Source organism: Schistocerca gregaria, chromosome 8 (assembly GCF_023897955.1).
Source record: "Schistocerca gregaria isolate iqSchGreg1 chromosome 8, iqSchGreg1.2, whole genome shotgun sequence".
NCBI lineage: Eukaryota > Metazoa > Arthropoda > Insecta > Orthoptera > Acrididae > Schistocerca > Schistocerca gregaria.
The window spans coordinates 244449877-244462858 of NC_064927.1; the positions used below are offsets into that span (position 1 = coordinate 244449877).

The following is a 12982-nucleotide window of genomic DNA, read 5'->3' on the forward strand; positions in this document are numbered from 1 at the left end:
CTGTACACTGATGTAAACCATTGTAGAAATAAACAGGTCTACGTAAAAAATAGGAGACTTTACTTTTGGGATTACCCTCGTAGTTAATGGATGGCAGTCAGTACAGCAAAGAATCAACCACCATGTGAATTCTACAACAGGAGAAGTTGCTTCTTAGTTTCACATCCAGCGGAAATTACTGTGTAAAGGTCTAATTTTATTGGAACTGCAATCATGAATGAAAGTTTTAAGACTAGTGAAGAAAGATAAAAAATGTAGAGAAGTTGCACATATCTCAAAACTGATTCAGTTTTTTTAAATTTTTTGCAGTGACCTACCATTCTGACATAAGAGAGAGAGAGAGAGAGAGAGAGAGAGAGAGAGAGAGAGAGAGAGAGAGAGAGATCTACCTTGACAATAACATCCTGTACAGAACCTGTGGAACCTCTTATATCTGAACTTGAGACAGTTCCAGTGGCTGTGCTGTTATCCATATAAAGATCTTTTTCAAGATAGAGTGACAACAGCTCCAGTAAGGCACTTATTGCTCCTTCCTCCACATATAGCTGCAAGAAACAGATGTAAAACATTGAATATTAGCTAGATATAAAATGAGATACAAAAATGTAGGATATAATCCTCTGTTTTCTCAGTCTTCAAAATGGGAAGAGATAATTACAAATACACCATGGGCTAGTAATAGCATGTGTTCTGATTCAGTCCACCTACAATGTCCTTACCGGTAAGTACAAATGGTGAAACAGAACATTTTCAGTCCAGACAAAATGGAAAACTTGAATGCTAATAAGAATTGTGACATAAGCTACTGAAACAGGAATAACTGGAACTGGATTGCCACACACAAATAAATTTAAAAACTCTGTTAAATCTTTAGCTATCGGAATTTTTTCTACTGTTTCCCATATTTCTCATAACAAATCGCTTTTTAAAAATCAGGAATGTAAAGATTCAACCACAACTTTAAAGTTGTAGCTCTATAAACAGTGCTACAGTAACAGGAGACATAAACTTGATTTTTGTCATGAATGTTGTTATATTCTACTTCGATATTTACTCTTTGCAGCCAGCAGTTTGGTAGTATGCTAACACAATAATGCCTTACATTTTTATGTTGCTACATTTAACTATTTGGCATTATATTATTCTCAAATCAGTAAAAGTCAGCCAAGTGTTTTCATGCGATTTTATTTTCTTTCACAGTCAGTGACATGTATTTCAATTTAAAAGAAGTAAATGTCATGTGCTCATATGACACAGAAATGAAAAGCCACTGTCATTCTCTCTGACATCACATTAAAAATTAAGTAGAAAAATGGGAAACATATTTCCCACACTGGAGTTAATTTTTTTCTCCACAGATGTTGCCTGTAAGTCACTTCAGTTGTTTTTACTCATCAACGTACTATAACAAAAGAACACCATAGCTATGAATTCTTTACAATTTATTGATTTGTGGTGTGTACAAGATAGCATGCCTGAGGTGCATTTTATAACAGAAGACAGTCTAAAAGATTTCAGTTAGCATCCTATGGTATTCAGAAAATAACATTTCATTCACTTCTTTCTTCTAGTTACAGTCTAACAGTGTTTCCCACTTTTATCGAAGTGATTTTGTGAGAAGTGACAAAATAATCCACTAGTATTTAGAATATGCCAGTTGTAAGTGTTTAAAATAATGTGTTCCATAATCTTAGATGACATAAACTGCTCAAAACTAGAAAAAATATCCTATATTATCCAGAAATAAACAATTATTGAGATATGGGCCATTCTGTCCAGTGATAGACATCTGTCTGTTGACGGTACAAGTTACTGCACATTCTTCAGCATCCCTTTTCAGATAATCATGAATGTGGGTAAACATACTATACTTACCTGTCCTCAGAGTTCGTCACATGCAGGGACACATGCTTCATACCTGCTTCTGGGTATGTACTGCCTATATCATTGGCCAGAGGGATTATCTCGGGAGTATCATCAGTGAGTCATCTCTTTGGTTTGGCAGGTTCTCAAGAAGGAGCAATCATGAAGATGTGGAGAGCATCTGGAGAGGGAGCTGGTGTTTGCGAGTGACACACAGGGGGTAGCACAGGCTGCTGGTGGAACAGCCACATGTGTGAACGAGCAGAGGGCCTTGGCAAAGCACTGTGGAAAAGCAATGTGTCGGGTGAAGGGGGGGGGGGGGGGGGGGTGAGCAATAATTCTGGAGTCAATAGTAGCTGTGGGAACATCTTGTATCAGCAGCAGGTCATATGGCTGTCGTCTGGGCAGTGTGTGCCATCTCATGGAACTGATTGGAGTGTAGAGTCTGTGCAAGCTGTGGAAGTTGTTCTTCAGTTCTCCCCTTCAGTGATTAGTGTTAAAGCTCCCCTGCCCACAGTGTACTGTGTTTTCTTACACAACATCTGGTTCATTATTATTTGATTTGGCTTCAATGTGAACATATTTTTAGTCTCCTACAACATGCCACATTCTACAGAACATCCAGATCATTAATTAATTGTTGATAACAGTAATTCTGGGACTTCTGCTTCTGAATTGGAGGACCTGGAAATTAAAGTGCTTGCCCTTTGAGAGGGACTCATGTAACCTTGGTATTGTGAATTTGTTTAAAGTATAAACGGTGTTTTCTTCCCTTGATAGATGGCTCACTGTAACTTTTCTGTTTTTCAAATTGTGAACATTTGTTTAAAGGTTTATTTCCCTCTTAAAAATTTACTTGAGCTTTTTTAATTCATATTTAGTAAGTACATCAGAATAATCATTTTTATTTTAGTGCACCCATTAAAGGAGGTTTGGAGTTATTTAAATTAAAATCTGGAAAAAGTTTTTATCCACCTTTTAAAGGTGGCTCAGTTTGAATTGCAATTGTTTAAACATAAACTTTACATCTTCTCTTGTGCTCTGGTTAGTGGTAGTCTTGATCACTTGTTGATTAGCTGAGGATGCTGTACTTGTCTTTTGGGCTGTTTAGATCGCCTCAACTGATTTGTGTAACATTGCTAAAGTTATTCCACACATAGCTCAGTGCCTTCGTCGACTAGAGGACCAATGTGTGATCACTATTTTCAACATTCTTAACTTGTGGGGAAATTTCCTCCCATTTGCATCCTGAGTAATGTTATGACTTTTGTGTGCATGTTTATATTCAGGTGTCTGAAATTTCCCAGTTTTATTGCATTGGAGAACTTTTAGCATTTTTAGAGTTCTAGACAAAATTTGTTTTAATTAAAGTTTCTCTGAACATTTGTTTTGAGTCTGTTTCACTAGGCAGATTTCTGAGACTGACTGTAAAATCATATTATGCTTATTTGTTTCAAGTTAAATTTTGGTTCAATCAAAATCTCTGCAAACATTTGTTCATAATATTTTGCTTAACTGTTTAATTAAATCTTTGCCTTGATTCAAGCCTGTCTAAACATTTGTTCTGAATATCAGTTGTTCTATTCAGATTTCTGAGCTCACCTGTAAAATCATAAGGTGATTAACTGTTCTATGCATGCTTTCAGTGTACTGTGTATCAGTAAACAAAAGAAAAAAACTATATTTTGCTTGACTTGAATTTGGTCTTTCCACTCCAGCAAGCCTGCATTCTGCTATCTCACCATACCACTGATCCAGGAAAGTGTGCATGCATATTGTTTATGAACTTGGAATACACCAGTACCTTAAACTTTCACCATAGCCACAAATCTATGGAATTAGGATCAGGTGTTATTAATCTCCTCAACTAACCAATTGCTCTTAAATGTTTAAGCTCTGTTGTAACAGGTGTAGAAGATTGGATGGTGCCATGCTCAGTATAAACCATATCTGTTGTCTATCTGCAAGAGTAACACTCGAATAGTGTGGGTAATTTGTTCCTCAGAAGTTTTCAGTAAACAGCACTTTGTCTGTTAAAGCGTGTGGTTCAACGAGTCTGTCATCCACAGTCCCTTTCTATACATTGAGACTAAAGCAATTTTGTGTCGTGTTTGCAAGACTGCTTGACCATATGTATTCTGTCCATTCTTGCTTACTGTGGTGAATTAATAACTAAGTATGGGGTAGAAGCATTCTCCAAAATGTTAGAATAATTGATGAAGCACTTAACCAATAAATATCTAAATGGCCATAAGCAACTAAACATTAACAGCATTGTTTCCAGCCACTTAAAAACACAGAAACAACAGTAATGCGCTACACTGAACAAATAATCAAAAATCTACAGAAAACACTAGCCTAGTAGTAGATAATTTAGATATCTCCAAAGCATTTGATACTGTTGATCAAGGCATCTGTTTAGAAAAATTAGACAGGAAAAAAGTGAACTGAACAAAACTGAACACAGACTGTACGACTGGTGTTAGCTCAATCCAATCACAAAATCAACTTAGTACCAATTAAAATCAGTCTTGATCACAAATTTATTTATTCTGGTAACTGATTTGGCCATGCCTGTGGTCATCTTCAGACCAAAATTCTGTATGAGCAGGAGCCTCTTTCGGGCCATACTGGCCAAAAGCTAATTTGTGATAGTATTTTTGTTGTTCCTATCTGTGACTCAGCATCTCCACTGTGTGATGAGTAATATCTTTCCTTTTCATAATATTGTTACAGACCATGCTGGATTAAATTTTAATGACCATGTTATAAAGACAGAAACTAAATTCAGCTGGTTTCCCTCTCAGAGTTATTGTAAATATGTGTATCTCATAGGATGGCATACTAAAGCAACTTTCAGTCTCTTGCAGCATATGGAATAATATTTTGACGTTCCACCACTTGCTGCCTAATTTTCTTTTTTTCACCATTACAGATGAGTGCTACTTGAATAATAACACAGTTCTCCACAGCCACACTGCATACCAATGTTTGAAAAGCTTGAAGTAACAGCCCCACCATGCAGATTTTCAGACAAATGCTGGCTTTCATAGCTACAACAAATGAAATAGCACAACACTCAACACTCAGCAAACAAAAACATCTACTATTTTACATTCATATTTGTTACATTCAATTTCTTTGAATGAATTTATGTGTACATTTGGACAACATCCATACAATATTTATTGTCTATGGATGCTTAAATAAAATAAATAAATAAATTCCATTTAATACATAATAAAATACTAGCTATGAACTGTGGCTCTTCAGTACTTTCTCTTACAATCCAAAGGGAGAACTGTAACCTGTCATTGTGGAATGTGACGGGACAAAGTAACTGTTTGTACTGAAGAACATGGTTTATGCTTCCTGCTACTCCAACACTTCATACACTTGTTACAGGATCATCATCTTCTTCTCACTGCAACACTAACTTATCCCTACCCATCATGCAAGCTGTGCATGTTTTACCATGATCCCTTGTCCTTGCTCTAAATGATCCCAATGTCTTCAAGTTGCCAGAACAACATTCAAACATTTTCAAATGCACTGCTACAAGGAGGATGTCATTCAGCATACATGACATATGCCATTCAATTAATGTCTCTGGGTAAATCATAGCTCAATACTTCCTCTGCCATTTCTGTATGGAATAACAGGACTCCATTTCATGGTTGATATTGTTCACCCTTCATAGAACTACTGATCTTGTTCTGACACAACCTCAAAATAACATGCAGAATGGTTGATGTAGTAGAGTTTTAAGTGCCCTGTCTGATAACAGCATCACTGTCAGAGGACTAAGTATAAAGAGTAATACAACCAATAAGAAATAAGAATTGAACATCAACAGGAAGACATCTTACACTTCTCAAGGTTTCAGCACAAGTAAAATGACCCATATCCCAACAAGTATTTGTTATTGGACCTATATTTATGGGACCTTTTTCCTAGCACAGACCAGTACCATTTTCCTGTAAACATATGGGACACTTTTTAAACACTCTGTAAATAATTTGTCTTTTAAGTGCTACTCTGTTTACATAATGTGAATCATAACTCTGTAACACAGGACAACACTGTCTTGAGGGATCATGGGAATAACAGTTTGATGCTGCAGTGCATCAGAAAGAAGAATAAAAATTACATGAGTCTAACCTTTGTCCTTGCAGTATCACTTCGAGCCATCAGGTTTCCAAGGGCATATCCCAAGCGAACCACTATGTCTTGTCTACCAGGGTATTTTTTCATTAGTTTTACAAATAATCCAAAGCAACCATCATAAGCAATAACTGCGTCACAGCACTCATCATGTGTTGATATTATGCTGCAATAAAAATATATATTTAAATAACATCAACTGAATATTTTAGTTTGGGATTAACAATATATATTACTTTACAGCCACAACTTGAATGAGATCTTTCTCTTTTATTACAAGTTCATTATAATCATTTCATGGTACACATGTTGCTCAAATCATAAGTTCTGAAATAGACCTAAAAATAAAATCAACATAAAATTAAATTTTCTTTGGAGAGAAGATACACTAAATGGAATGACTGAGTATGAATAACAGGGGTAAAAATTCACTAATACTGAACACTATAGGAATGGTCACCATAATGCAATGAAAGTAAATATCTCAAAATACATACACACACACAGTATGTAAGTATGATTATATGAGGATATGACAGATGATTGACTGTGATCTTGACCAAGGAAATATCCCAACATTTGACAGACATCATAGTCATCTGCAATAGGCAGAAAATGTGCTTTTATGGTGCTGCACATGTTAGCGATTTTGAACAAGATAAACTCATGCTGTAGAGTTCTTCCTCGGCATGCCAGCGTAGAGGTGGACACAGAAAGCTCTATGCAGTCACGTGTACAAGATTCATGTGTCTATTTGAAGTTTTAGATTAGCTCATTTTACTGTTCATGTTCTTCTCTATTATCTTTCATTGACTGTATCAACACCCATCCGTATAGTAATGCATTGTGAAATTTTGATCATTCACAAGTGCTGTGATAAACTAGTACTGTTATCACCAATTATCAACTTAAACTTAATTGAGCTCTTTTAAAAATTTTTACCATTGATACCAGAGGTACCTGAAGTACTATCATTCTAATTTTGTTGTCCAGTTACATGAGAAATAGGGTATTTCTGAGAATTTTCAGACATTTACAAAACTATTTTTTCATAAGTTACTGGTTGGAGTGTTTTGGATACATACCTTACTTCGTAGTAAACCAGCATTTGTCATTCACAGTTCTGCCAAAAAATACATCACCCCTAAAATTCACTGTATAACAATGAAAAAAACTGGGAGTTTTTGAGAATTTTCTGAAGCTATCATTGTCCTTTGCATACTCTATGAGCAGTTTGGAGCAAATTGGAGTTTGTGATTCAGTTTTTGTAGCAGATATTTTAACATATTGTGTAACATCTAGTTTTTCATAAATGAGGAGTAGCCCAATATATTAACTGCATTTGTTGTAAATTAACTACATTTTTGAGTTTGCTAACAACTGTAATTAAGATCAAAACATTTTAGGAAACTAGCAGTTTTTACTACAGGTTTTTGTGTTGCCTTAATAGCAATCTCATTTTGGAATTGCTTTAATTCTTATGGGCAATTAGCAACTTTTTGCTCAACAGATTAAAAGAGATTCAGTGGGCTTAATTTAAAGTTGTCTGTTCACTGCCATGTAGAACATAGCACCAGCCAAAATGCAGTCCCACTGAGAATGCTGTTCTTGAACAAGACTGAGTTGGTTGACATTTGTAAGTGTGATACTGGTACCAGAGGTACCTCAAGTATTATCATATCCTGTGAATACTGTCTTCTCTGCAGAAAGTACAGGATCTGCCATTACTTATCCACTTGACTGTGATTGGCATGTCAATGGTAGATCTAGGCATCTTGTACAGGGTGCATGGGGACCAGGAAGGATTCAGGTTATTGTACCAATCCCCCTAGCCAAAATGTCTGAGGCACTGTCTTTCACTAAAACTGAAACTGAGCCAGTGGACTCACTTCATCTGTTTTGGAGACACCTGTTTTGTCCGGTGTCAAGAGGAGGCGTTTTATTAATTATGGGAAGTTTAAATGTATGATGAATGATGGTACTATTTAGTGAAATGGCAGCAAGGGACAGGAAAGGACACCAGGTGCACTTAGTGTGTATCTCTGTGAGCCTCATTCAACATGCTGAAGAGACTATTCCAGCAGCCAGTAAGGGAACAGGGTGCAACAAACTGCAGATTGTGGTACATGTTGGAAGAAATGATGCCTGTCATGTGGGCTCCAAGGTCATGCTTGGGACATTCCAGTGACTGGCAGAGAAGGTTGAGAAGACCAGCCTTGCGCATAGACTTTCTATGAAGCTTATAATTTGCAGCATTATTCCCAGAACACATTGTGGCCCCTTCGTTCTGAGATGAGTGGAAGAAATGAAACAGAAACTTTGAAGGTTTTGTAACAAGCCAGGCTGCGACTTCCTCGACATGCACCATAGGGCTGAGAAGTGTAAGGTCCTCCTAAGTGGGTCAGGTGTGCACAACACATCAGAGGCTGCTACTCAGTTAGTTGATTGTATGTGGGATGCACACAAAAGTTTTTTTAGATTAGGTGACTCTCCATCCAATCCAGGCAAAAATAGCTGTAGGATATCCAGAAGTATCACTGTTAAGACTGAATGAAATGTTTCCCATAGGTGAGAGTAATAAAATCCTAATGATAAGCAGCTGAAACATTCACAACAAAGTGCCAGAGTTTGAATCACTCATGAAAAGCAGTGAAGCTCACATAATACTACGTACAGAAAGCTGATTGAAACCTGAAGTTGACAGCAGTGAGATTTTGGGGAAAATTTAAGTTTATATCAAATGGATAGGCAAATTGGAAAAGGAGGTGGTGTATTTGTCACAATAGACAAGAAACTCAGATCCACCAAGATAGAAATTGAAGCTGTATGTGAGATTGTTTGGGAAAGTCTCAGTATCGGGGTCAGCATAAACTGATAATTGGATCCTTTTATCACCCACCAGACTCATCTTCTGATGTAACCAAAAACTTTAGAGAAAAACAGTTCACATGTACATGAGCTCCCCAATCATACAGTAACCACTGGCAGAAACTTCTATCATCCAACAATTAATTGGGCTGATTACAGTTTTGTTAGTAGTGGGCTTGATAAGGACCCATTCATGATGGAAATATATTAGATCTAATGGAAACACATAGACCTGAACTCTTTGAGAAAGTACACATCAAAAATGGTATCAGTTACCTTGATGCAGATGTGACAACAATGATTACCAAAGTATAAAGGACAACTAAAATAAGCAACAAGGTATATATGTTCAGTAAAATAAAAATAAAAAATCTGTGTTGTCTTACATTATTTAGGAACCTGAAACTTTCAGCACAGGTACAGAGCATGTAGAGGAACTATGGTTCAAGTTTAAAACAATAGTTCACCATGCACTGGACAGATATGCACCCAGCAGAACAGTTCACGAGCTCTACGGTGTACAGTTACTATGAATAAACTTCAATAGAAAGAGAGGTTACTACATAATAGGTGTAAAACAAAGCATAGGACTATAGATAGAGAGATGCGGAATGAACTGTGTTTAGCTATCAAGAGAGCAATGCATGAAGCCCTTCAATGACTAGTGTGGTAGAATGTTGTCAAACAATATTTCACAAAACACAAACAAATTCGGGTCGTATGTAAAGAATGGTAGCGACACCAAAGTTATTGTCCAGTCCATAGTGAATGAGACAGGAACTGAATTTGAAGGTAGCAAAGCAAAAACTTACATGCAGGCACCTTTCCAGACAGACTAAATATAGTACAGGTATCACTCATTTTTAAGAAAGGTGACAACAACAAAATAGAAAACTACAGACCAGTCTCAATCCTTCCTGCCTTTTCCAAAATAGTTGAGAAAGTTATATACAACAGGATTATAAACTTTCTTAACAAACACAACCTGATGTTTGAAAATCAAAATGGATTCCTAAAATGTAAATCAACTAGCACGGCAGCTGCTCAACTAATTGAAGAGGTGTTAGAGGGTATCGAAAGCAAGGAACATGTGGCATGTGTATACCTAGACCTGGGAAAAGCCTTTGATTGTGTGAATGTTGACATCCTATTAGACAAGTTATGGAACATGGGCATTAGAGGCGCTGCTTATGACCTAATAAAGTGTTACATGAGCAAGAGAAAACAGTTTGTTCTACTTAAAATGGAAAGTGGTGTCTACAAATCAGAGATCACTTGCATAAAATATGGCGTGCCCCAAGGCTCGGTGTTGGGCCCCCTTCTGTTCTTGATCTATGTAAATGATATTAAATACTGTACTATTAATTCCAAAATTGTTCTGTATGCCAATGACATGTCCATTGTGTGTAAAAAGGAATCATGTAATGAACTAGAGGCCGAATGTAATAATGTGACAAAAGAAATTGTTCAGTTTTTTTAATGAAAGTCACTTAAATGTAAGCACCAGTAAAACATGTTTGATGGAGTTCAACAAAAGTAGTTTGAATAATGAAATTAAATTATACATTGGCAATGGATTGGTAAAGAAAGAGTCTAGTGTAAAATTTCTTGGAGTAACAATCCAAAGCAACCTGAAATGAGACACACATATTGACTCCCTAGCAACTAAGTTGTCAAAAAATATATTTGCAATCAGTACTATTACCAAGTTCTGTAGAGACACTGTAGTCCTAAAGACTGCATACCATGCTCTTTTCTCCTCTCACTTGAACTACAGTACTGAAATTTGGGGGGCAACAACCAAAGCTAATCTAGATAAGCTACTCATTCTTCAAAAAAGGGGTGTGAGAATAATCTGTGGAGCAAAATATAGGGAATCTTGTCGCAACTTGTTTCCAAAAACAGAGGTGTTAACTGTTATAAACACATACATTCTAAAAGACATATTGCTTGTGAAAAGACTGTACCAAACACTTATTCAGATTTCCATGAGTACAATACTAGAAATAAAGAAAGATTTTACACTGGCAGCCACAGAACAGTACTTTACGAAAAGGAGCCTCAGTACGCAGATATAAAATTAGCTAATGCGCTGCCTAGTGCAGTCATGGCTCTTCCTGCAATTAAACTGAAACATCAGCTTAAGGCATTTTCAGTAAAACACCCTTTCTACACATTAGAAGAGTACCATACTTATATGAAGAACAACAAATGTTTTGTGAAATTATGTGAATAGAAATCTGAAAAAAACATCTTATTGTAATTTTTCTGTAAATTAATGACGTATTCAGAAGAATGTGTCTTGCATATTGTACAAATAACTTTAATTATTACTGTTTCTTTGTACATGTGCAGTGTACCATTCAATGTTAAATAAAGCTATTATTATTATTATTACGCTTAAGTCTATTTTCAGATGTACCTTTACAAAGGAAAAACCCACAGGAATTGCTCCAATTTAATTCTTGAACCACTGAAAAGATGAATGAAATAAGTATTAGAGTCAGTGGTGTGGAGAAACAGCTGAAATCATTAAAATTGAACAAAACTGTAAAAGTCTATACTGAACTTGTGGCTTAGTTACCCCCTCTTTAACTACAACCTATTGTAGATCCTTCAAACTAGAAACTGTTACCTTGTTCTTGGAAATAAGCACAGGTCACACCCATCTACAAAAAGGGTAGTAGAAGTGGCCATGAAACTACCCTCCAATATCCTTGAGATCAATTTGTTGTACAATCTTAGAATATATTCTGAGCTCAAACACAATGATGTATCTTGAACAGAATGACCTCCTCAATGTCAATGTAGGACATGTACCAAATAGGTCTAATAGGTGATACTGAACACATACATAGAAGGGTGGCACAAATGGTCACAGGTTTGTTTAATCCATGGGAGAGTGTCACAGAGATACTGAATGAACTGAACTGGAAGACTCTTGAAGATAGATGTAAACTATCCCAACAAAGTCTCTAAACAAAGTTTCAAGAACCAGCTTTAAATGATGATCCTAGGAATATACTACAATCCTGTGTGTATCACTCGCCTAGTAATCATGAGGATAAGATAAGAGTAATTGCTGCACACGCAAAGGCATTCAAACAGTCATTCTTCCCCCACTCCATATGTGAATGGAATGAGAAAAAACTCTTAAATAACTGGTATAATGCGATGTAGCACCTGCTATGCACCTCACAGTAGTTTGTAGACTATAGAAGTAGAACAGTGAACGACAATTAGAGCATTGAATTAGTTAACAATTCTGTGTGTATGTTTCTACAAACTCGTAATAACTATTCATCTACTGTGCTGAAATTAATACAATAGGAACCATAATATATAATGTTGAATTGCAAGTTTGTTTCGTACAATTATACTGAGTGACAGAATCAATTTCCAATAAACAGATTCCAGTAGTGTTCATAACTAATACCACAAATTCCAGAAGAAACAATCTAAATGTTGTAATGTATGTAGTCTCATATGAAATCATGATGGTAACTGAGCACTCTTATTTCACATGTCTATGGGCCACAAACAAGATTCATATTTACAAAATCTTCAATGCTGAAGAAGTGGACTGCAGGATTTCACACATATACAGGGGGTGTACAAAAATATGAAAACAGAGCAGGAAATGACTGCTTGAACATAAATGTAGACACTAGCCAAGCCTGTAGGTTGTGATTGGCACATGTGTAATATCCTCAATACACTGCAAATGTCAGTCATGCTCAGAAGAATATCCTGTGAAGTTATGAGTGCATCATGGTGGAGCTAACTGTAAGTGAATTCAAATGTGGGCAAATTGTTGGCACTCACATGGTGGGTGCTTCTGTAACCAAGGCAGCTGTACTGTTGGTGCTCCAGGAGGCACTGTATTGAAGAATTATACTGCATACAGCGACAACATCTGCTGTCACAATACAGACAAAAGTATGTGTTGAATATCATGGCAGATGGTCACTGAAGAGGACTGTGATGAAGAATAAGAGGATGACAGCTGCAAAAGTCACTCTGGAACTGAATGTCTCACTCAAGAAACCTTATCAGCACCAAGACAACATGAAGGTATCTCCAGAAT

At 36.4% G+C, this 12982-nt stretch overlaps 1 protein-coding gene across 4 annotated transcripts in view; it reads right to left on the reverse strand.

The window, feature by feature from the left end:
- Window positions 1–12982, reverse strand: part of LOC126284284 (armadillo repeat-containing protein 2) — a 168381-nt gene that overhangs the window by 64598 nt on the left and 90801 nt on the right. For all 4 annotated transcript variants that reach the window (XR_007551463.1, XM_049983110.1, XM_049983112.1 and 1 more), the window contains exons 10-11: window positions 6025–6193; window positions 390–545 (exon numbers count right to left, since the gene is read on the reverse strand). Coding sequence is in view for 3 of the 4 variants with exons in the window: in XM_049983110.1 (XP_049839067.1) it covers window positions 390–545; window positions 6025–6193 (325 nt within the window). In the remaining variant the exon portion in view is untranslated. The remainder of the gene's footprint in view (window positions 1–389; window positions 546–6024; window positions 6194–12982) is intronic.